Consider the following 25,708-nt stretch of genomic DNA (forward strand, 5'->3'; position numbering starts at 1 on the left):
GTGGGCTTTTAACACAGGGGGGAAGCAAATGTATAGATTCTCTATTGCCCTTCTCTCTTTACTCCAACTATCACACAATATTTGGCCAACAGCAGAAAAGTATCACCCTCTAATTGGCTGCTATTTCCCACAAACCAAACAAAACATTAGATTTTATGGTTTTCTCTAAACAAGGCCATATCCACAACTAAGTAGAAACCAAAATGAGAAAATGTGTCCCAGACAAGTTACAATTGCCCCTGATTCAACACATCATCATCTCAATGATTTTTAGCCTTTACATCTCAGCCCAGCAATTTTTCACATGGTAATACTTCATGCGTATAAGAATCAGTGGATTGGCCAATACCTCTCATTTTTATCAGCAGTTTAAAATTAGAATTTGATGGAAAAAATAATGGAAATTTCAATCTAATTAGAAATATGCCAATCAAAATAAATTTAGGTCTTCTACTCCCAGAAGTAGTTTACACATTAGTTGATTAAAATCAAGTAACCTATTTCTCATCAAAATGGTTCACAAAGTTTCCAGAATAGTTGATCTGAAAGGAACTATCCCAGGCTGCTAGGGGATGGACTAGTTTTAACTGGCATTTCACTCAGCTCTAATTGATTTATTGTATAGTTTTAAGTAATTGTTATCTGACTTCAAAATAATATTTTAAATTTCATTCACTACCACCATACACACAAGCAAACACAAAATACAAGACCTGGTCACTTAAAGTTAACAAGTTATTTAAAAAGCATTGCTTAACACGCCTCTTTGAAAATTACTGACAACTCTTTAGGTGGAATACATCTTTAGATTAATTTGTTTGTAAATACTAATTGCATATAGGCTAAGTCTCTATTTTTTGTTCAGTTATTGTGAAATTTTAGTATGCCCAGGTTTACTAACAATGGTCCACACCTTGCAAAAGCCCAAGTCCAAGCCCTGCAGGCTGGATCCAGTGACAGTGCGGCAGGAACAGAGCCAGCTGCAGGGAAGGGGAGCATCCTGGGGGACCAATGGCAGGGACTTCCCCATATCTGGCAAATTCTCTCCTTCGGGATGGGTCAGGTCCCAAAGGTGCCAGACAAGGGAGAGCCAACATGTACTAATTGGCAGATTTTTAGGTAGGCAAGTAGGCACCTAAAGGATTAGGCAGCAGCTGAACAAGGGCTTTGAGGATCTGAATATCAGACTTTCTGAAGCCAATGTTTAGTTTTTTCAACAGACAAATTTGGGAAGCTTTCTTTAAATCAGTTTTCAAAATTACTTTAAATCTGTAAATGTATTCCCCTTCACCTGCCAACTTAATTTCTTACAATCAAAAAGATAAGCCTAACATTAAGGAATATCAAATTGAAAAAATACTGAAAATAACCTAACCATCATTTGCACCGAGTTTTAGTGGAGCTGGAACAATTTTATAATGAAGGTGTTAAGAGCCATTGAACCAACTGTAAACCCTGTATATAAATGGAAATCACTTCAAGATGGAAAATATGGCAGCACCTGGGTTCCACAACTACATCAAGTTCACAGAAACACAGTTCATGAGTAAATGGGAACCAACTGCTACTAACCTTCATTATAATTGCTGAACAAAATGCTAATTTACATAAATCAGACACATAAGAACTGAACTTCTAATTGCAACTGTCCCCAAATGCTGAAACTGTTCAAGTCTAATTCCAAGCAACATTCTCTATCAAGAAATGTAATAATTGTGTAACACAAAACAAATATTGGTTATAAAGCAGTTTGAAGCCTTTACATCAGCGTTTCTTAAAGTGTGTTCCACGAAGCAGTTGGAGGTGTGCCACGGAGAGAACAGAATTCAAAATGGCCACCCTTAAAGGGGCAAGCCTTTTTTTTTTTGCTCAATAACTTTTCCCTGGGGTTCCCCTGCCCCCCCCCCACAAAAAAATCTTTGGTGTTCCCTATTAAAAAAAAATTATTGTTTTGGTTTGCCTCAAGTCTTAAAAAGTTTAAGAAACACTGCTTTAAATGATAGATTTAAATGTAAAATATTAATATGAAGTGGAAGGTCTGTATTAATTTGTCAGTATGCAACTTTCATAATGACTATTACTGCACCTCTGCAATTTCTACCTTATTAGCTGCATGCCTTCACTCTGCAGAAGATCGCTGCTGCCGTGATCAATCTTCCAGAGTTGGATTTAGTGAACTCTACTCCCATTTTGGTTTGATGTGATAAAGCCTTTATTGTCATTCATTTGAGTAACCTGCATAACACACCCTATCCCAGAACAAAACTGCCCTGTGCTTGAGCCACATACCTGGTATATGTGCACTGTATTATGTGACAGACACATACACACATTCTGCACTAGGGATGTTAAGGGGTAACCAGTAAACCAGTTACCCCATAACTGGTATTGGGCAGCAGCTCCCTGCGGCCTGAGGGCTGCTCCAGCCCCACCATGCCTCTGTGTAGAGACGCCACTTCTAGTCCCACGCAAGTTGGGCTGGGAGTTGGCAGCATAGGGTGGAGGAAAGTAGCAGAGTTAACCTTCGTGACCAAGTCCAGTTCCCTGAGGTTTTAAATTGAAAGTAATTGTTTCCTTCTTAAATGGTGTAGTACTGTTGCTAGGTTCTGTTAAATAGCTGCATGGTAAATGAAGGGATTCCTGTTTGCAAATGTTTTGGGATCCTTTCTGGGTAAGAAATGCTATATACGGATCCATTTATCTAGGAAACTATGTTTAATGGAGTCACAAAAATATTTAACAAAAACAGAATATATTCAACTTACCAACTAATAGCCAAACAACATTAGAGTCGTGTTCTGTCAAGAAGTTTTCCAACTGTGAGATACTTGGGACAAAACTGTCATTTTTTCTTTGATCCATTGCTAGATTATTGTTGTATCAATGTCTGAAGGGCTGAAAGAGAAAGATCCCAAATTGAATAATATAGCACTGCAAAACTATCAAAAAGTTGCCAAACAAAACTATGTTAAAGAACTCATACGGGTTTAGCTCTCACACAGCCAGAAGACAGAATCTCACATTCATACTCTATCCCATACTAGGCAAACCAATCTCATACAAGATTTGTAAAGTTGACTCAACTTTTCCATGTACCTATTTTCTGAGGATTAGGAAGGAAGTCATCCAAGATTACTTCAAAAACTTTTGCATCAGAAGACCAAAATATATTCCCTTTATCATGATTCCTGCCTATCCTTTCAGCCACTCCAGTGCCTGCTCAGGAGTCACTGCTGAGCAATACAAAGTGGTTTTTTCCTGCTACAATGAGTATACATCCTGAGCATACACCACCCCTGCCAAAATGGAAATCGTAGTTCATGTCATAAATTATGTTCTACTCCCAGAGTTGCAAGACTGAAGACCGAACTACTAGCTAACAAGTTTATAAAAAAGTGCAAGTCACATCACAAAACATGTATTCAGTTATAATCCTTCCATAATGTAAAGGCAACTAATATCTGCTAAATTAGTTAACCCACAACAAAAAGTATCATAAGAAAATGTGGATAAAAGACTACACCTTTCACATTTACACACAGAAAATTCACGTCTACAAAGTGTTGCTTACAGAGCAGATTTAAGACACAGGCTGCATGTTTCACAGGGATTACCAAACTCCTCAGATGAATTTAAAAGATCAGCTTTCAGCACTGTACCTCAAGGCACCAATTAAGAATAAAGCATACAATAATAATAATTGTTCAGAAACATAAGTTACATAAGTTACATAAGAACAGCCGTACTGGGTCAGACCAAAGGTCCATCTAGCCCAGTATCCTGTCTACCGACAGTGGCCAGCACCAGGTGCTCCAGAGAGGGTGGACCGAAGACAATGATCAAGCGATTTGTCTCCTGCCATCCCTCTCCAGCCTCTGACAAACAGAGGCCAAGGACACCATTTTATCCCCTGGCTAATAGCCTTTTATGGACCTAACCTCCATGAATTTATCCAGCTTCTCTTTAAACTCTATTATAGTCCTAGCCTTCACAGCCTCCTCTGGCAAGGAGTTCCACAGGTTGACAACACGCTGTGTGAAGAAGAACTTCCTTTTATTAGTTTTAAACCGGCTACCCATTAATTTCATTTGGTGTCCTCTAGTTCTTCTATTTAGGGAACTAATAAATAACTTTTCTTTATCAGCCCTCTCCACACCACTCATGATTTTATAGACCTCTATCATATCCCCCCTCAGTCTCCTCTTTTCTAAACTGAAAAGTCCCAGTCTCTTTAGCCTCTCCTCATATGGGACCCGTTCCAAACCCCTAATCATGTTACATAATTTCAAGTTTTAAATTTAAGTTTCTTTATATGTTCTTAAATTCAAACAGAAACCCAGAGTTTGACTGCCAAAAAGGCAGGTGCACCAAAATCTATGAGCATAAATTAAGAGCATATCTGACCATTTTCACACCCATTCCATGATTACTTTCTATATTATATATACAACTGAACACTCGGTGTTTTAAAAAAATATCAAGCCTGTAATCCTTTTTTTTTCCCCCAAGGAAGATATGCCAGGCAGCCATGAAGAGAATACTAATTCTTCCTTCACTTTTTTCCTCCGTTTCTAAAAGGTAATAAGGATGTTAAGAGGTGGGTAATTGATTAATTGTGTAGTTGATCCAATTTGTATCAACTACAGCATCAGTCGATAAGGGAAGGTACTCTGTCCTGGCTCGCGCCAGTCCAATAGCTATTCCTATTGTGGCTCTGCAATTTAAATGTAGGAGCAGGATGGGCAGGCAGCCCAGCTCCTACTACATTTACACTGCAGAGCGGCAGCAGGGGTAGGTTCCTGGACCAGTATGAGCCAGGATGGAGCCGCGATCGCTGCAGCTCTGCATTTTAAATGTGCCAGGCAGCTCTTACTACATTTAAAACGCAGAGGCGTGGCGGTCCAACACCAGTGCTCAGTCCCAGCTCACATTGGGTTCAGGAAGCCCTGTTCACGGCAGCCCAGGTTGTCTACAGGCAGAGACTTCTTTGGTAGCAGCCCCTGTCCATGGCCAGCCCCAGCTGCTGTGAACACAAGCTGCTCCGGCAGCAGCCCCTGTCCACAGTGGCCAGAGCTGGCACAGACAAGGGCTGCTGCTGCAGTAGCCTTACCCACACTCCATGAACAGGTAAATAGCAATGACTTCTCCCTGGCTTTGTGGGCAATTCAGATTTGAATTGTTACCCTAATACTTGAAACACTTCCCAAACTGAAAAAAGGTAATAAGGTCAAACTGAAAAAAACCCCAAACTATATGGCATTATAGTGCTTATTGCCTCATAAAAAAACACTGAGCTATAGAAATAATTCTACACCTCATCATGATAGTATGATAGTGGCTGCACCTTCTTCACCAGTACTCATCACTGCAAGATTTACCTGGCATTGCTCAGGTCCTTAATTCAAATTTTATTTTTCTTCATTTAAATCATTGTTGTGAGGTGGGGCAGCACATGAGGGGTTTGGTACGCAGGCTACCACAGGAAGAAAGGACAACCCAAGCCTTCTCTTACCACTGAAGCTTGGAACAAGATGAGAAACACCTGTACAAGGCCACTGCAGCAGGCACAGCCAGAGGAGGGGTAACATGTTCCCTAGCTGAGGAAATAGATGCACAGACAAACACAGTCTATGAAATATATAGTAAACAGCTGTCCTTTTCTCAATTCCTACCCTTTGCTGGCCCAGTAGGGTTATAGATGTTCCGGTCCCCATCTCTTGCCCCTTGTTGCCCCCCATAGTCATTCTACAGTGTAACTGTCCCTTCTTCCAGACCATTTCCTTTCCATTTTATGAGACACAATCAAATTCCAGGCACATCCCATTGTCCTGGCACAACCAAACTATAACCTTGCTTTAACTTAGGGAAAGGAAGCTGCATACCAAATTCAGTGGTCCTAACTCAGGGGTGGTAAGAGGCTGCCAGAGAGCCGGATCCAGCCTGCCAAGCCACCAGATCCAATCCGCAGCCACCTCGCCAGAACCCTTAGACAAAAAACAGCTTGTGGTTTAAAAAGTCAGCTGTTCTCCACTGCAGATGGCTAGAGAGGGAAGAGGGAGACTTCTCATGCTGTTCCTGCTCCCAACAAAATCTCTTAGCTCTCATTGGCCAATCTCTCAGTTTCCGGTCAAGAGGAGCTGAGAATTTTGGATGAGAACAAGGGCAGTATAGGAGGACTTTTTCCTCCCTTCTCCTCCCCCCACCCTGCTTCTCATGCCCAGAGCAGAGGCGATGTGGAGCAGCGAGCAGCCTGCAGCAGACAGTCTGCCTCAGGTTCCTGCTGGTAAGCGCCTCTCAGCCAGAGCCTTCCTCTGCCACCCCAGCTCCTCCCTTCCCCAACTCTTTGCCTCTCTTCCACATACTCAAACCCTCTTCCCCTCCTGCACCCATACCCCCTCCCAGATCTGGCACACCAATCTCCTGCCTCAGATCACAATCCCCTCCTATCCTATGTCACACCCCAAAACCCTGCATTCCAATCCCCTGCCATAGGTCAAAAACTACCTCCTTCACCCAAACTCCCTCCCAGACAGACCACATTCTCCCTCCTGAACCCCAATCCCTTACCCCAAGTTCCCTTCTGCATCCAACCTGCATCCCAGACCCTGGAATTCCTCCATTAATATCCCAGAAAGTGCAGCCCTTGACCACTTCCAAAAATCTTGGAGTGCTCCCCCATCAAAAATTATTGCCCACCCCTGTCCTAGCGCTTATCGTTTAGAAGGAGTTCTTGAAAAAATGGACTCTCAGACAGATGGAGAGACACACACACATTTCTAAGATATATACACTAAGAAGATGATGACGGATATGTTTGGTCAATTATAATACTTATATTATGTAAGTACAATTGGAAACTGTTTTCATTACTGTAATTATGTGGGAAAGAACTATCAGATATTAAATTTACACAGCCAAAATGAAAGTGCTTTCAAAACAAAGTCACACTCCCTACATTTTAACTTTTCACCGAAACTTCCTTCTTGCATGTTTTTTATACTGTGCATTTATAATAGCCAATTCTCACTGGAAGAAGCATTGCCTTATGGTCAGGGGCCAAGGCCTTTAGTTGCCAAGTCTCTACTCTTGTCTCTCTACCCCAGACCACCTTCACATCTGTTGTCTAGCTTTCTTTTTTGGAGGTAGAATCAACCCTCTAGTGTTAGCCATCTTAATCATGTCTCACCAGTACTGCAGTGAACTTAGAAAGATAGGGGCTCAGTGACACTCCCTAGGAGTATCCGACTCCAGGAACTGATTTTGAAAGGTATTTATCCTTCCTCCCCTTCCCACTGGGGACAGTCTAGAATATAAGGGGTTTTGTGTCCTTCTTAATGGAGAAGATGGTTTGGTAGGGGACCTGGACCCTAGCCATGTTATTACATGTCCAACACCCAAGAGCCTCTTCAGGACACTCCTGCACATCCAGGGCCACTTTCCTACCAATCACTCTGTTGTCCCAAGACTATATGTCTGTCCTGAAATAATAACAAAATCAAGTGCTCATTGAATTTCAATCTGACTCCTCTTCTCTAGGAGAAGGTTTGAGCAACTCTGTTCCTCAAGAGTTTTCAGGACAGGACCTTCTCCCTGCCTTGTCAACCACTTTCAGAGCCATCTGTCTCCTTTTAAGGTCACCTTTAGCTAGAGCATCCTCTGTGAGTGTGGCTTCACAAAGTCATGTGGGCCCAGAGATGCTCTTTAACTTTTTTGGATCTAGTGTGGAGTTTCTACACTGCATCACAGTCCCTATATCAAGCCAGAACTTATTTTTTATTCAAATGTTTTCTCAAATTAAAATATTTACAAAACATTAATTAAACATATACATTGTATCATTTAGTCAATGATTCAAGTTCACAACCACACTATTCCAAGGTAGTTCATTACAGTAATTCTTAACAGAATTATACCTCAATGGTACAGTCAGGTGGTGGGCTGCACTAGCTGTCCCATGCTTTTGGTATTCAGAAAGTCCAAGACCGGTGTGGATTCTGAGAGTTCTATGGCTTCTGGAGACTGAAACTGTCTGCTCACTATGGTGAAGGAAACCCTGAATAGTGATCTCTCTGCTTTTGCCCTCTCCCCTGATTATTTTGACAGAAAAGCTCTATACAACATTTTGACTGCACTGGTACAACTATCTCCACAAATTCAATATTTAATTTTTGATTAATTTCATATGAACCTACCTTCATTTACTAAAACAGACTTCACTAGCTCAAAACTATTCAAACCGTCATATTTAAACTTAATGTAAGTCTTGAAATGTCCCCTGATGTTCAAATGGACTTTTCAGATTGATGGAGCAAAACATGTTCCTCAATATAGGTTCCAACTGCATTTAATAAGATGGATCTTCCATCATAACCCGTCCCACCCGATTCCAATTGTCAGATTGAAATACTCCATAACCATACTGAAATCAGAGAGCCTATAAAGGCACTCAGAACAACTGGTAGCCAGTCAAGTCTACAGAGCACAGATGTAATATGCTCTTCACAATAAGAACTACAAGACAAGATATAGTTTAAGCTTTGGTGTATTTTTCAAGGGTAATTCCATATAAAACACTTTACTGTAATCCAACTGGAAGATGACAAAGGCTTCAATAACTGTAGCAAGGTCTGCATCCAAGAAAAAAAGGTAAGAATGAGATACTCTTGACGACTTTTGCTACTAGGAATCCCAGAGCAGCACATAATCCAAAGGGAATTGCAGGGTATTAACTTTTAAAAATGCTGTGTCTGTCAATTTAGAGAGCACAGTGTACATTTAAGTGAATAGAATCAAGGAATTTACAACTCAGAACCAAATGGTTAAATAATCATTTGCAATGTGCATCATGGACAAAGATAAAACTAAGTCCCAATATTTAGTACAACCTAGGATTCCAGTCTTGGGGAATACTTGTGTTTTAATTTTCCTGATCTATAAATGAGAATAATTTGCCTGCTTACCATCCCACAAGTATACACAGAGAATTCTCTCTATGTTGCCCATTAGTTAATTGTCATATAGCACTTTCAGAGCAAAGTGTTGTAACATATGTCTAATATTTTCTTTCGCGAGTAGCAATAATATTTTGCAGTCAGAAGAACTCAAAATACGTTACAGGGTGTGAAGTTAGTCTTATAGCATCTGAGACAAAGGGAGAAAGAGCTGACATGCTTCAAGTCACAAAGAAAGTTGACAATGCTGGGAACAGACTAAACAAATTCCACTTCTAGTACTGTAACCACTAGGCCACATGCAGACCTATACAAATTGATCTATATTATTTCTGTCTAGTGTTTTATACTTAGATAACTCAAAGAAAATAGTTTAATAACCAAATCAGTGATTGGTCCACTATTTCTGTGTAAATCACATTTAAAAACAACAACAATTTCATCTCATACAGGTCTGTCTTCCCAAAATGTCTCTCTCCCAAAGGCAAAACCTTTATGCGCTTTCTGAACTATTCACATGTTCAAAAGCCTTTTACATATAAATCACTTCTAATCTGAGATATATTAATTAGATGTTATTAACAGGGAAGAACAGTACTAAGTATTTGTAGCTATGTAGCAATATTTTTCTTGAGCTATAATTTCAGCAACCTTCCCTCCATCCTCTCATACGGTATCTGTCAAACTTGCTTTTATTCACAGGAAAAGAAACATTAGCTGTGCCTTTTTAATCTCTCCTTTAGCTCCTGCCAACATGTCATGTAACTTTATTCCTTAAGGGACAACTGCTAACAAGCAGTCTTACTTTTCCTTCCTTATGAGCTATTTTAAGTTATTATATAAAACGCTTATTTCAATTTCCTTGCTATATTATGTGGGTGGATTTTTTTGTATGGAAGTTATTTTAGATTGTTCAGACACTCACAGCTGAGAATAAACTTTTAATCAAAATGAAACAATTTTACTATAAGAAACAGAGATTTAGACAGAAGATATTTGCTTATTAACCTCCCAAATTATACTGACCCAGTGACACAGAAGTACTATAAATTGCATATTCTAGACTTCTCTGGAGTATGTTTAATGTATTTTCATAGGAATAACATTATTTACAAGTAGTTTTTAAAATTCTACTTCTTAAGGATGATAGAATTGCTAGCAAAAGTTTCTAATACAGGGCTGCTTTTGAGATGAGGAGCACATTCTTGCTCTCTGCTCTAAAACAAGCAAAGGAGGAATATGATGAAGAAATGAGGTCTGGCGTTTATATAAGCCAATGTATAGGGATAAATAAATATTTTCTTGAGCTGTCAACTACAAGTTGGACCTCACTGGTCCGGCACCCTCAGGACCTGAGTGGTCCCAGATGAGGGGATTTGCCGGATCAGGGAAGTTCCCCAAGATCCGGCCCCCTCAGCCTGCCGTCCCTCCCCACCGCCGGATCCTTCGGCCCCACTGCCAGCTGAGTGACACGGCTGCCCCAGCCTCACTGCTATAGCTGCTGCTCCAACCCCACCGCTGGCACAGGAGCACACAGCCCTGACCCCACAGCTACAGCACCAGTCCCGCTACCGCCCAGCACACAGCCCCAATTCGGCTGCCAACCTGCCACAGCCAAAGACAGGCTTCCTCTGCTGGGCTGCCGCAGCCCAGCTTTGATGCCAGCCAGGCCGCCGTGGCTCTGTCCCCACTGTCGGGCTGGCACGCAGCCCCGCTTGAGCTGCTATGGCACAACCTCGCTGCCAGACCAGCACGCATGGGCTGCCCCGGCCCACTACCATCGCTGGCCTGCCGCACTACCGCTGCCTTTCATGGGGCTCTCAGCTGCTGGCCCTCCTGCTCCAGGGCACTCTTGTTCAGCAACATCCACTGTCCTGCTGGATCACGTATGTTGCCAGACAAGAGTCCTAGTTTAGGGAGGTGCAACCTGTACTATCATAATAAGTGCAGCACACAAGCCTAAACACAGCCCAAACACCACTTATCTTATTCAAATGAGCAGTCTCATTAAAATCATTGGGACTAGTGGCATGAATAAACTCAGCAGGATTTGGACTACAATATTGCTGTGGCCTTACAACACTCATCACCTAAGGATCTCAAAGAGCTTTATACAGGCAGTCCCCGAGTCCAGATCCGCCGTTACGAACGGGGCTTTTCTCGCCCCAGAGGACGGGAGCGGCGGGACGCCAGATGAGCCGCGGTCCCGCCGCCCGCGTCCTCCGGGGCAAGAAAAGCTGCTCCCCGTCTCCCTGGTCTGACCAGCAGACCAGGGAGATGGCGAGCAAAGCTTCGGAGGCCGCCCGCAACGGGACAGCCACGGCGCACCTGGGCTGTCCCGCTGCGGGCATCCTCCGTGGCTTTGCTCCCCGTCTCCCTGGTCTGACCAGCAGACCAGGGAGACGGGGAGCAAAGCCTTGGAGGACGCCCGCAGCGGGACAGCCACGGCGCGCCTGGGCTGTCCCGCTGCAGGCATCCTCCGCAGCTTTGCTCCGCATCTCCCTGGTCTGCTGGGGGGGGGGGGGGGCGCAGCTAGTGCCCCTTCCCCCCCAGCAGACCAGGCTTTTCTGCCCACGACGCCTGGGGTAGAGCAGCTGGGGTGCTGCTGGGTTGGTCCCGCAGCACTGCTCCTCGGCACTACTGGACCAACCCGGCAGCACCCCAGCTGCTCTGCCCCAGGCGTCCTAATTCAGCCGCTGCTGGTCAGTTTCAGCAGGGGCTGAATCAGGACGCCTGGGGCAGAGCAGCTGGGGTGCTGTTGGGTTGCTCCAGTAGTGCCGAGGAGCGGCGCTACTGGAGCAACCCAGCAGCACCCCAGCTGCTCTGCCCCAGGCGTCCCCAAGTCAGCCGCTGCTGAAACTGACCAGCGGCTGACTACAGGAAGCCCGAGGCACAGTTGCTCTGCCCCCGGCTTCCTGGAATCAGCCGCTGATCAGTTTCAGCAGCAGCTGACTTGGGGACGCCTGGGGTTCTTAAGCTGAATCTGTATGTAAGTCAGAACTGGCATCCAGATTCAGCCACTGTTGAAACTGATCAGTTTCAGCAGCGGCTGAATCTGGACGCCAGTTCCGACTTACATATGGATTCAACTTAAGAACAAACCTACAGTCCCTATCTTGTACGTAACCCAGGGACTGCCTGTAGTTTTTAATTTAGCTACTCTTGCAAAACTTCAGAGGAAAAAGTATGTTGTCTATTATATACAAGGGAACTTGTTGTAAGAAGTTAAGTACAATGTCTTACAAACAATATTTCATGCTCATGCAATAAACGGATACAAAGGTCACTTAACAACATGCATATAGAGCTCAACCCAGAGACGGTCAGCAAATCAGAAGTGGGGGCTTATTCTGCAGCTATTCTTTAATATAGCAATGGACTTTGTTTGCCAGCCATATGCAGAAAGCTACAGCTAAGTTGCAATGTACCAAGTACTCCCTTCCATTTTAATACTAATCCATGTTCTTCTGCATTATCAGGTTAGCCAAACCAATCCTCAGGAAACACTGTTGTTTTCATGAGAGACAATTTCAAAATTCATTATTCCCTGTTATACTCTGGGAGTGGAAGGAACTAGAGTATACTGTACACTTAAACATATGTTCCTACAACCTTCACCCCTAAATTTGTAACCTCTGTAGTGTTCCAAGTCAAGAACTCATACAGGCAGTCCCCGGGTTACGTACAAGATAGGGACTGTAGGTTTGTTCTTAAGTTGAATCTGTATGTAAGTCGGAACTGGCGTCAGCCGCTGCTGAAACTGATTAGTTTCAACCGCGGCTGAATCTGGACGCCAGTTCCGACTTACATACAGATTCAACTTAAGAAACCCAGGCGTCCCCAAGTCAGCTGCTGCTGAAACTGATCAGCGGCTGATTCCAGGAAGCCTGGGGCAGAGCAACTCTGCGTCGGGCTTCCTGTAGTCAGCCGCTGGTCAGTTTCAGCAGCGGCTGAATCAGGACGCCTGAGGCAGAGCAGCTGGGGTGCTGCTGGGTTGCTCCAGTAGCGCGGCTCCTCGGCGCTACTGGAGCAACCCAGCAGCACCCCAGCTGCTCTGCCTCAGGCGTCCTGATTCAGCCACTGCTGAAACTGACCAGCAGCAGCTGAATCAGGACTCCTGGGACAGAGCAGCTGGGGTGCTGCCGGGTTGGTCCGGAGCAGCGCTGCGGGACCAACCTGGCAGCCCCCAGCTGCTCTACCCCAGGGGTAGGCAAGAAAAGCCTGGCCTGCTGGGGGGGGGCACTAGCTGCTCCTTCCCCCCCCCCCCAGCAGACCAGGGAGACGGGGGTGGCGGGACGCCCAAGTCCTCCACGGCTTTGCTCCGTCTCCCTGGTCTGCTGACCTGGGAGACGCGGAGCAAAGCCGCAGAGCACGTGGGCAGCAGGACAGTCCAGGCGCGCCGCACTGTCCCACTGCTGGTGTGCTCCGAGGCTTTGCTCCCCATCTCCCTGGTCTGCTGGTCTGCTGGGCTGTCCCCCTGCGGGCATGCTCCGCGGCTTTGCTCCCCGTCTCCCTGGTCTGCAGGGAGATGGGGAGCAAAGCCTTGGAGCACGCCCGCAGCGGGACAGCCCAGGCGCGCTTGGGCTGCCCAGCTGCCCGAGCCCCTCCGCGGCTTTTCTCCGCGTCTTCCTGGTCTGCAGACCAGGGAGACGCGGAGCAGCTTTTCTCGCCCCGGAGTACACGGGCGGTGGGGCCGCGAGGTCCCGCAGTCCGTGTCCTCCGGGGCGAAAAAAACCCCGTTCGTAACTGCGGATCCGACATAAGTCGGATCCGCGTAAGTCGGGGACTGCCTGTATATGTTAGGAAATGCCTGTGCAACCTTAATTCGGGCCCTTTGTGTGTATGCATTCAGATGCAGGTTTTAATTACAAGATTACATTCTATTTTTTCATTCAATGCACAAAAATTAATGATGCTTCTTGAATGCTTACTTTATTTTTAATCTTAAATTAATATATGGCCTCCACCCTCATTAAGTTAATGTAAAATTAATTTTTTCCTTGGTGTTTCTATGGCACATTAACCATACTATCAGGATGTTTCACAAACATTAATGAATTTATTTTCACTATTTTCCTGTGAAGTGGTATTACCCCCATATAGCAAACAAAGGAACTAAGACAGAAAAATTGAGGCCAAAATTGCCTGTAAATTTTCGATGTCCAATCTGAGAAATCTAGGGCCTCGTTTTCGATTTTTCAAAGCTCTGACCATTTTATAGCACTTCATTTCTCACTGATGTATGCATAGTCCAGTCAACACACAGGTAGGAACTGTTTGTCTATGGAGCATACTCCATTAGAGAATTTAGTTGCCAGCTTCTAACAGCCTATACCAAGCATATGCAAACTGCTATAGTCAGAGGCTTGTAATCTGGACAAAATTTGGCTGGATTTTCACAGGAATTGCAAGAGGTATATTCCTGATGTTAGGGTGGCCCATCCAACTCCATCCCCTCTCAAGCCCTGTTCCAAAAATATGGAGGCATAAAAGCTTTTCAACAAAACAATTATACATTTTAGCATGAAGGTGAGGGGAAGCATATTTCCCTAATATCATTCTTGGAAACTGCTTAACCATTTTAGTTGAAGCTTAACAAAACAAAACAAAACAAAACAAAACACACACACACACACACAGACCACACCCAACACCACACACCACTCCACCCAAAAAAGCCAGTGTGAGTATACTGGACATTAAGTTGTATTTTTACATCAGTGCTCAAACTGATACAGAGTATATCAACTCTTCAGATCTAACAGTTCCTTGCTCTCAGCTTGTAAGAATTTCAATTTCCTGCAATTAAGTTTTTGGCAGACAAAAAAGGTAACAAAACATGGCATGCACATGGGGGTGGGGGGGGGGGAAGCAATAATTCAAAAGGAAAGTCTTTGCTGCACACCATTTTCAAGACATTTATGATTTTGCTGATGAAAATTTGCACTTGGGCATCTTTCACAAAGCACAACTGTTTTCTCTGTAAGAAATCCATGTGGTCTATTAGGCAGGTTAACCCATTGCCAAATGATCAATTTGAAAGATTAAAACTGCTACTTCATATTATAAACTTGAAGATAGAATGCAGCATGTCCTACTGAACTGACCGGGAAACTTGTATGCATGTTGCTGTACACCACAATATCAGCCTTTAAATATTAATGTAATTTTTTTTATTTAATGGAGACTTTATAATTACAGTATGTAAATTTTCTAGATTTCCCCATCAATGCTGATTTTCAAATTAAGACACAGCTTTACAGAAAGAACAAATGGGGATGATGGGTACAAATTAAAAATACTGTATTTGCTATTTTCGTTAAAAAATCGTTTCATTGGCTAAAACGTGCTCTCCTTTTTCACTTTCTAGCACTAACAGAACTCATAATCTTGGCAAGAGGTACTTCATCCTCATCCAGTCTCCAAATTCCAACTATTAACTTTTGTGAAAAAGATACATTAGTCACTGCAAAACGGAAAGCTTTAACTCAACTGATTTGAAATGTTAAAACGTAGTTAACTAAAAGTGACAGCTCTTCCTAAATTAATATAAATTCTCATGACATTTAGAGAGCATGACAGTTGTACCTACACCAATATGAACAAAGGGAACTGAAACCCACCAAATAGCTTGGCTGGTAGCACACAAAAACAGAAAGCTACCGTTGAAGACCCAGATTCAGTATCAGTTTCTGATTTGGCTGCCAGCAATGTTATGAGTCCACAGTTCACCAAAGAAAAAAGCAGACTGCAGAACGCTTTGCAGCACAGAGTGGCATTATGATCACAAACAACGTTTTCCAAAATTCTTGATCATTGGTATACTGTTGCTTAGCACAGCCACAGACAACTGAAGCACAGCTAGAACAACTGAATTGTAAGACTACCATAAAGAAATACATTTGAAGGCGAAAATACAGATGAGAATCAAGGTAGGGCTTGTTAATGCTTGAAAAGATATCAGAAGGGGAAAAAATGCAAGGTCCACTGCCCTTAACTTTTTCCCTTCCTAAAACAGCATCATAATTTGACAGCTGTAGTGCAGATCAACTCTTCTAATAGAGATAATTTTTAAATTGCGGGTGAAGGAAATAGAGAAAACCTTAGTCTCTCCACTGTATCCCATAGTCAGTGTTCTAGGCTTCAAAGTTAGGTTGATCTGTCCACATCTCTCAAGATCACGAAAAATCTCACACCCTGTGTAAGGGTTAGATCCACCTAAGCTTTCAGTGTAGACCAGGCCTAGATTGACAGAAGAATGTCCCTCTACCTAACTCTGTCTCTAGAGTTAATATAGAATATATTCGTCCCATTGCTGTTATTACAGTAGGTGTCCATATTACAATGTCTCAGCAATATAGCTGCAGCACTTTTAACATAGATAGGGTTGCCAGGTGTCCAGTATTGTCCAGTATTGCTAGGACAATCCGGTATTTTTGCGTCCTGGCCGGTAAAAATGTTTTGAAAATACCGGACACCTAAAACGTCCGCTATTTTCTGATTTTGTTTCCTGGCCAGAGGCAAAAATACTGGACACCTGGCAACACTAGCGCCCAGGCCCAGCCCCCAGCCTGCCGTCCTCTCCCCCTCCCCGCCAGGCCCTCACACCCCCAGCCTCCTGCCCAATGCTTTCCTGGTTCTTCAGGGAAGCTAAGCTCTGGTTGAAAAAGAAATGGCCACCAGCAAAAAGCCTAAAGACCATGGGGAAGCAATGCCTTCCCTGGGCCTTAGTGTTCAACCTCTCCCCTGTTCCTATCCCTATTCTAACTCTGCACTCACTCTGAAAGGGGCCATGCTGTTTTAATTCTGTTATTATTTTTGCTTAATAAGTCTCAGAGTCCTTTTTTTTGCTCAACAGCTTTGATCTTCCCCCACTCCTTCCCTCCCCCCCCCCCCAACAGAATTTTTCCCCAGTGATTTTTTTTTTGGAGGGGGGAGGAGGAGGGGATGTTTGGTATTTTTGGTTCAACCATCTGGCAACTTTAAGCATAGACACACCTTTAGTAATAAGTTGGGAAATCACAGTTAGCAGATTATTTCCCAAATCTACATAAAAATCAAGTTTTACCAGATGGTTTGCTCCCTATTACTCAGAGGAGGACACACAGAATCTTTTTCCTTTTTTTGGAATGTACAAGGCTCTCTCTCCTCCCTTTCATTAAATACTTTATACTGACAGAACACAAACTCCAAGCCTCTACAGCGATTATGAAAAAATTAAAATGAACCATGGCAATCCATAGTTTTGTAACATTTGACATACCAGATTATGTTTAGGGGGATTTATCCAGCAGTGTCTATTCATTTACATAAACTGCAAGGATACTTTACATGAGTATTTCAGAACATGGTTCCTGTTAGCACGTGATGTCGAAACCATAGTAAGCTTTTTACGGGGAAAAAAAAGCGAAGGCAGCAATTTTAGTTTCTATCCAAAGTCCCCAATAGCATCCATGACACCAAAATCCAATCAATGATACAAATGATTCAGGTGGGAGAATGGAAAAGACAAATGATCCATAATGTATCTCCAGTGAAAGGTGCTATTTAGCTATCAGAAGCCTCCTTTAGTCACAATTTATTTATCAGCCTTTAAAATGTATCTAATATAGACACATAGTAATAGAGATGCAGCCCTGTTAGTCTAGTCTAGCTGAAACAAAAAGCACTTTAAAGACTAACAAGATGGTTATTTTCTTCCAATTTTCTTCCACAAACTGATCTGAGGAAGTGGGTCTGGCCCACGAAAGCTCATCACCTAATAAACAATCTTGTTAGTCTTTAAAGTGCTACATAGTTCTGTCTTTTGTTTAATATAGACACCTTACTGAAAAAAGCAAAGAACAGGCCTCTGCCCAATGACCTCCATTCAGATACATAAACCATAGGCTGCATAAGCTGCACTGTATCAAGGATAAAGAGATAACTGAAGTTCTTAGAGGTGGATTACTCGGATGCACAGATACATGCAGTTCAGATGGTGGAACATGACAATCAGTGCCCACTGGAGCACCCTTACCTCTCCCCTTTCTGTTCTTGAGTGTTCTAAGGTAAAGAACTCTCATCACCTCAGCTCCTTCCCACCACCTCCTCAGCTATAATTAAAGCATCTAGGGAGAGGGGAAGGTGGTTGTGTTGTGGAAATGAACACAGTCATCATGAAGAGCTCTGTTGACAAGTATCCTGTTCCTTCTTCAAGAAGCCTTTTGCATATTCTTTCTCCCACTCTTCTTTCCTCTTCCTCACAACCTTAATTATAACCCAGGTCTGAAGTGCCAGTGGGATAGAACTAAGGCAGCCAAAGCATCACACTCCCTTTAATCGCCTTGCCTTAGAATATGGAGGGAACGATAAAGGGAGGAGCACAAAGAGGATACAAGAGCATTCTAATGGGCACTTCTTGACAGGTTCTACCATCTACTACTGCTTGTCAGGTTCTACCCTCTGAGGCTACTTCTGCACTTAACACCATTGTCAGTAGTGTGCAGTGAATACATAGGCACACATTGCAATGAAAAGTGCACTGCGTCACCACTGCGGTATGTAGATACGCGTGCCCATGAAAAGGTCTGGCTGAGTGCAGGGAACGGGGAAAGGCTCAGCCAGAGCCTCTCTCTGCTGCTGAACTCTCCCTGTGATAGGGATGTAAGCGAGTAGTCAACTATTAGACTACACAATAAGAATAAGCTGATCAGGTAGTTGAGTGGAGTAATCGACTACATCCTTCCCTTCCCCCCTGCCCCACTGCCTCTATGGGGACCACTATGCTTCTGCATTTCAAATGGAGTAAGAGCCACCTGGCTCTTAAAATGCAGATGTGAAGCAGTCCCAGAGCCAGCCCCGGCTCACACCAGCTCCGGGAGTAACCCACACTGCAGTTCTGCATTTTAAATGTAGTATTAAGAACCGCCAGGCTCTTACATTTAAAATGCAGAGCCACAGCGATCCAGAGCCAGTACTCATCGGGACTTCTCAGTCCCGGCTCAAGCCAGCTCTCTGAGTATCCCCCTTATCAACTAATCATGTAGTCTATATAAATTGTATCGACTACAAGATTAGCCAAATAACTGCTCTTTAACATCCTTACCCTGTGGTGGGGTAAGGTCTGCAGCAGCAGAAAGCTGGCACAGCCTTTCCCAGACAACTCATTTTTTTCCGGTGGCACAAAAAGGCTCCAGCAGCAGCACACTACATGCTAAATATGACAGCGTGGCCAGGGATGCACAGCCTGGTTAAGTAGAAAGCCACACAGGGATGTACTTGCCTGCATCCTTCAGGCATATCTTCACTCTCCTAAGCTATGCCTTACCGTATACATTGCTAGTTACACCCATGGTAGGTGGGGCCTATATGGGTATGTACATGACACACTGGTGAACAACATGTATACCACAGACATATAAGAGCAAACAATAAGAGACTGACAAAAACAAGATTTTTCTTATTAAGGCTACATTTAAAGAAAAAATAATATTTTTTGTTTTAGAATATGAATAAGGAAGAAATATTTCATTGAAGTCTTCCTGGCAACATATATAGACCACTATAATATCATGAATTAATAAATAACCATGTCTGTAGTTGCAGAAAGTCAGTAAATTACAGTTTTGTTGATGTATGTATGGTAACCCTTTTGGTTCTGAACCTCTAGTTCATTTAGGGTACATCTACACTGCAACACTGTTTCGAAATAACTAATGCTATTCTGAAATAACTTAATCTGTGTCTACACAGCAGGCAATTATTTTGAAATAGTGTCAAAATACTGTCAAGCTGGAGGACTTCTTACTCCAACTCCTGTAACTCTTATTGTACGAGGAATAAGGGAAGTTGGAGGAAGCGTGCTCTATTTCAAAGTAAGTTTGTGTAGATGTCCCCCTATTTCAAAATAAGCTATTTCAAAATAAAATACGCAATTGACATAACTCAGTTTTCACAGTTTATTTTGAGTTATGCCCTGTAGTTAAAAGCATCTTTAGAGTTCTATTTTTATAGCACAGACTCACCGTTTTGAAAAGCAGGATTCAAATTCTCTGTGTAAAACCTACAACAACAACAAATATTGGCAAATATTTTTTCAGTGAGTTTTTCTTTCACAGAAAACTGCTTGTGTGGGAAGTTTCATAGTGATGTTATTCTCTTCTATATAACAACACCAATTATTTTCCAAGTTGCTTAATATTACTTGGCATTTTACATATTTGTTTACTTCCTTGTTGTATTATTGAAAGCATCAACACTACTTTGAACTGGAAAAAGGATATGCTTGTTGGGCGGTTGCAGAGACAGAAAAGGAAACAATACCTTGTTTTGGCAATGTCTCAAATTTTTGTTTTAGGGACGAGGCTAAACTATTTTCACTGCTGAAAAATGGAATCCATCAATGTAGACTCAATACATAAAGAACAAAACTTTTAAAAAAACACTAGCTTACTTTTAGCTTACTTTCTGCATTTCACTCAGTTCGGACAATGAAACTAGACTACTCAGTTTCACTGTCAGGTTCCTGTGAATGAGCATAATGCTGCTTGGCCAACATGGCAAAATATTATTTTTTTAAAAATCTATTTACAACATATTTGTATAAAGCCCTCTAAAAATCATCTACACTGCTCTCTGTGGTTACTTGACAAATTCTCTATAACCAGATCCCATAGCAAATGATCTCCTTTTTAAAGAACCCTTCTGAATCAGATATTAGTTTTAATCCAACCTAACACAAACCTTTCTTCTTGTCTCTAGAAAGGATGCAATGTCACTAATTTTCATAACTCTGTGACAAGTATGACAATATCTGTTTTTCTAAAAGTCTCAACTTCTGGAATTATGATTACCTGAAAGTCTCAGCTTTCATTTAAAAAAGAAAAAAATATGTATGTCTTCAGTCTCTTGCGATTTCAGCAAAGACATTAAAAGAAAAACAAATCTTAACTGCTTCAAACACAAAATGGCAAATAAAAAGACACTGCTGCTTTTAAAAATCTCATGATTCTTTGTTGAGTCAAGATTTTTTTTTTAAATGGTTGGTTTAGCAATACAGTACTTGACCTCAGAGGAAAACTTTTCAGAGTTCTAAAACTTCTACCCAAATCTCGTGCAAAAAGAATGCAGTTCCCATTCATAACTAGGGCTTTGAATACTCAATCCTTCTGTAAAATCTGTTGCAAAATAATGGAACAAAAGCCACACGCTTAAAAATAAAGCTGTTACGTATTAGGAATATAAAAGCGTAATTGTTTAAACTATTTACCAATAAGCCTAGACTTATCTGTTACACTTAATGGTTATGCGCAGGCTCCTGTGCCACTCCTGGGGAGACATCTGCCATTCTGTGCTGCTGGCTCTGATTAAGAGGCAGCATCGTGGAGTGACAGCCACCTCCTCAAGAATGGGGCCGACTTCTCGGGCGCACCGGCTCCCAGGGAGCCAGCTACTACTCCACACAGCCCTTAAAGCTGGAAAAGGCACCTCCACAAGTGAATGAAATAAAATGTCTACCCATGTCTGCAGTCATCTTCAATATACCTGACATAAGTGAAATGCTTCAATACCCCACATAAATGAATAATTTAGGTCACGTTTACCCTAGGAGATCAAGTCAAACTAAGATATGCAACTCCAGTTAAATGACTAGCACAGCTGGAGTAAAAGTACCTTAATTCAAATTTCTGTTACATCCCCCTGCAAGTGGTCAATAGGAAAAACTCTCCCATCAACTTCCCTTACTCTTCATGACCTGGTGTAGTACCTGAGTAGATAGGGACAGACAATCAGTGGCTGATTTAGCAAGTCCCCTTATTCAACCCACTAAATCAAACCACAGAAGATCAAGTGGAGACATGTCCTTAATCATATAGGTTTGTTAGCACAGCTAACTGGCAAGGGTAAAAAAAATGTGATTTTATAACTCAGCAGAATCAGCATGAGATTCCCATACAACCATGCATTTTGGCAATCTTTTAAGGAAGAATCTTATTGGTTCTGTTGATCTGTTCCTAAACACACTGCTTCACCAGCTATACCAACGAGATCACATCCATTGTTAACCCCCCAGGCTTGAGTTCCAATCCAGTTTTATGGCATCTCGGTTGTGTTACAATGATTTACTGACATCAGCAGTGTTGACTCAGGAAGAAGCTCAGATTACAGCCGACTGCGTTTATGATAAACGACATTTATAACACCTTGTTTAAGGCTTCTTGTAAAGGGAGTGCCCCTGCGTGCACGGCATCACTGGGCACCCGTGAGAGCACGATAAGCACAGGGCTTAACCTGACGTGGGGTCGGTCAGTGTCATTTTCAGCTCAGCCTTGTCAAGCGTGGGGCAGCCTGTGCACGCGGAGTGTAAGTGACCAGGCTCTTGTCAGTTTCACGTCAGTGAGGGGACAACACAGAGGCCACCTGGGGCAGGAGGTGACGGGCGCGCCCCGATTTTCAGGAGAGCCAGAATAGGGGCAACACAAATTACCAGGAAGAAGAGGGCGGGGGCGGGCTTACGAGACTTGGGGAGAGGGAGGAGGAGGGGGAGAGGACCCCACCCCACCCCAGAGCTGCGGGGCCGCGCTCCCAGCGCTGCTCGGACCCGGCTCAGGCACCTCGCGAGGCAAGTCTCGCTCTCCCCGTGCTCCCGGGCAGCGCCGGGCCCCCACCCCGGCCTCCGCCCCCCGCGCCAGCCACCCCGCGCCGCGCGCACAGAGGCGGGGCAGAAAGCGCCCCCGGCGCCCCGCTGCTTACGCCATTGTCCGGTGTTTACATCCGCACCCCTCGCCGCTTCTTACTACAGCCCCGGCAGCCGCACGCCCCGGATGGCTCCGCCCGCCCGCCCGTCCGCGGCCCGCCCTCAGCGCCGCCCGCCAATCGCCGCGCACAACCGGGTCGGCGGGCCAATGAGAGAGCGCTGCGTCCGACAGGAGGCGGGTGGAAGGAGCTCGCTGTAGCCAATGGCAAAACGAGGCCCTGCGGGCCTTCCCCTCCTCCACAGGATCGAAGTCAAGAGGCCGTAGGTCGGTAAGGGGCTCGTGCGCACGCGCGAACCCCGTCCCGGTTCAAAGGAATTGCCTCATGAATCATTAATGTGCCCTCATGAATACTCAATAGCCCCGCCGAAGCGGTCACGCCCCCTTCCTGTCTCCTCCTCCGCGCCCGGGCCTGCGGGGGATGGTTCACGCCTTGGTGTGTGGTCTCAGCGCGCAGCACGAGATACGTCAATGGGGGGCCTGCGGCTGCAGCGAAGACCAGCCCGCCACGCTCTGCAGCCCGCATCTCTCCTGGCATCTCCTTCCCCTCCGTGCAGCCCGACAGGGGCCGGCTGCACCGAAACCCCGGGTCACACCCCACATTGCGTTCACGGTTGCGAGAATCCAGCTCTGGGTCCCGGCCCAGATTTCGCACGGGGCAGGCTGAAACAAAAAGCTCGGGTTTAAGCGTCTCCCAACTTGTTCAGTGTCTGCAATCCAACCCCACGCCGAAAGGGTCTGGTGATAAAGCACTGCGCGCTGAACACACATAAAGCAACAATGAAAGGCAGCTACCCGTCATGGGGAAGCAATTGACCAGAGCAATGGAGAGAAGGGAAATTTGGTCTGGGACCCAGAACAAGCTCCTAATTCTGAAAAAGATACCAAAGGACCATGACTGCCCATGCAAAGTAACCAAGGCCTTACAATCCAAGAAGCCTTCTCTCAACAGAGACATGTTGGCTAGTAAGGTTTTTTTTCCACATCAAGACATATCTCCTGAAAGGGTCTAAAAAGAAATATGGAAAGCTGTCCTCTGTAGTCCTTTTGAAAAATGCTATATTCATCATATAAATTCAAAATGACAACAAAGACAGTCTTTTGTGGGTTTGCATGGTGGTTTTGGTTTGGGTTTTTGCTAAGGCTTTGTCTAGCACTTCCTTAGGTATAATTTATGTAGCTCAAGAGTATGAAAAACACACTCTTGAGCAACACAAGTTTCACCACCAGAAGCACAGTACAGGCAGTCCCCGGGTTACGTACAAGATAGGGACTATAGGTTTGTTCTTAAGTTGAATTTGTATGTAAGTCGGAACTGGCTCCAGATTCAGCTGCTGCCACTGAAACTGACCAGGGGCTGACTACAGGAAGCCGGAGGCAGAGTTGCTCTGCCCCCAGCTTCCTGGAATCAGCCTGATCAGTTTCAACAGCTGCTGAATCTGGAGCCTGGGACAGAACAGCTGGGGTGCTGCCCGGTAGGTTCCCACAGGACCAACCCAGCAGCACCCCAGCTGCTCTACCCGAGGCATCCTGCAACAAAAGCCTGGTCTGTTGGGGGGGGGGGGGGCGCACTAGCTGCGCCCCCTCCCCCCCCAGCAGACCAGGGAGACCCGAGCAAAGCCGCCCAAGTGGCGGGACTCCTGTCCCCCTGGTCTGCTGGGGGGGTCCAGCAAAGCCACTGGACCCCCCCCCCCAGCAGACCAGGGACACCAGAGCAGACCACCCCCCCCCCAGGGACCAGGGACACCAGAACAAAGCCGCCGCCTGGGCGGCTTTGCTCGTTTGCCCGGGAGCAAAGCCACCCAGGCAGCGGAACCCCCGCCGCCTGGGTGGCTTTGCTCCTGTCCCCCTGGTCTGCTGGGGGGGTCCAGCAAAGCAGACCAGGGAGACCGGGAGAAGCTTTTCTAGCCCCGGAGGACACGGGTGGCGACCCACCGCCCGTGAGCTCTGGGGCGAGAAAAGCCCCGTTCGTAAGTGTGGATCCAACGTAAGTGCAGTTTACTTATTTGATGTTGATGGGAGAGCTCCCTCAGGAGATCTTACAGTTACTTGGTACAGCTGTGCCACTGTAAGCTGTCTAGTGTAAACATGGCTTAAAACATTTCCATCTACGGGCGCTATCAATATCCACTGAAATTGTTGTGTACAGAATTTATTTTCAGAGTAGCATTGTTCTGAGTCTTTACTGACATTTATTGTAAATGTAAAAAATGTTTGTTTAGATTACTCACTTGAGCCAGAATTTGAAGGACTTAGTCCAAAGTAAATCTTTCCTTCTGATTTTCTTAACAAAAAACAAAATATTAGCAGGTTCCATGACCATTGTTTTGTTACAGCCTGCAGGGTAATAAGTGACATGTCCTAGGGGGAAAGTTCTGAAAGAATACATCTGCTGGGGAGACAAAAGAGTGAGAGGGATCCAGAAGCTAATTAAGAAATGAGAAGGAATCTGAGGCAGTTTCAGAAATTTGGAAAGGAACCCAGGTAATTTAAGCAACTTGAAGGGGATTAAAGCAAGAATAGACTGCTGAAGAAACTGGTGGAGAGAGGAATGGAAAATGAATTCTTGAGGTAGGGAAAAAAGAAAGTATAAATTACAACATCAGTTGCAGGAATTAAAAATAAGGTGAAATTACAGTTCCATTAGCATCATAGAACTGTGAGGGTTGTTTGTATTTTTAAGGGAAATGTAGGTATCTGTCATTTGGATTGCTTCTCTAGTTCCTTGCAACAATTATGAAGTTAAGTCAGATTTGGTTTTGGGCTTTATTGGTGATACCTAGATAGATTCACTGAGGCTGAAACATAATACATTATAAATGCAGTTGTTGGATCTACTACAACATTATCATTATTTTTGGTGAGGCATCTTATACAGAAGCACATAATCTTGATATGCACATTCTTCTATTAAAGTTTATTGTAATCAACCACATATAATACTATCTGGCTTAATTATGCGTGAGGCTGCAACAGGATAGTATTACTTCATTTGCACACAGTTTGATCATTTTTATACTC

General features: G+C 44.2%; 1 protein-coding gene across 14 annotated transcripts in view; it reads right to left on the reverse strand.

Moving 5' to 3' along the window:
- BLTP1 (bridge-like lipid transfer protein family member 1) overlaps positions 1–22,786 on the reverse strand; it is a 222,200-nt gene extending 199,414 nt beyond the window's left edge. For 13 of the 14 annotated variants that reach the window (XM_075929830.2, XM_075929833.2, XM_075929841.2 and 10 more), the window contains exons 1-2: positions 22,686–22,786; positions 2,766–2,895 (exon numbers count right to left, since the gene is read on the reverse strand). In XM_075929830.2, the coding sequence (XP_075785945.2) occupies positions 2,766–2,862 (97 nt within the window). In that variant the 5' untranslated portion in view covers positions 2,863–2,895; positions 22,686–22,786. Of the gene's footprint in view, positions 1–2,765; positions 2,896–19,957; positions 19,977–22,685 lie in introns of those variants that run through there. The other variant, XM_089778009.1, reaches the window with a different exon arrangement.
- Between the last annotated feature and the right edge of the window lie 2,922 nt (positions 22,787–25,708).

The sequence above is a fragment of the Pelodiscus sinensis genome, chromosome 4 (genome assembly GCF_052426305.1).
Source record: "Pelodiscus sinensis isolate ZL-2025 chromosome 4, ASM5242630v1, whole genome shotgun sequence".
NCBI lineage: Eukaryota > Metazoa > Chordata > Testudines > Trionychidae > Pelodiscus > Pelodiscus sinensis.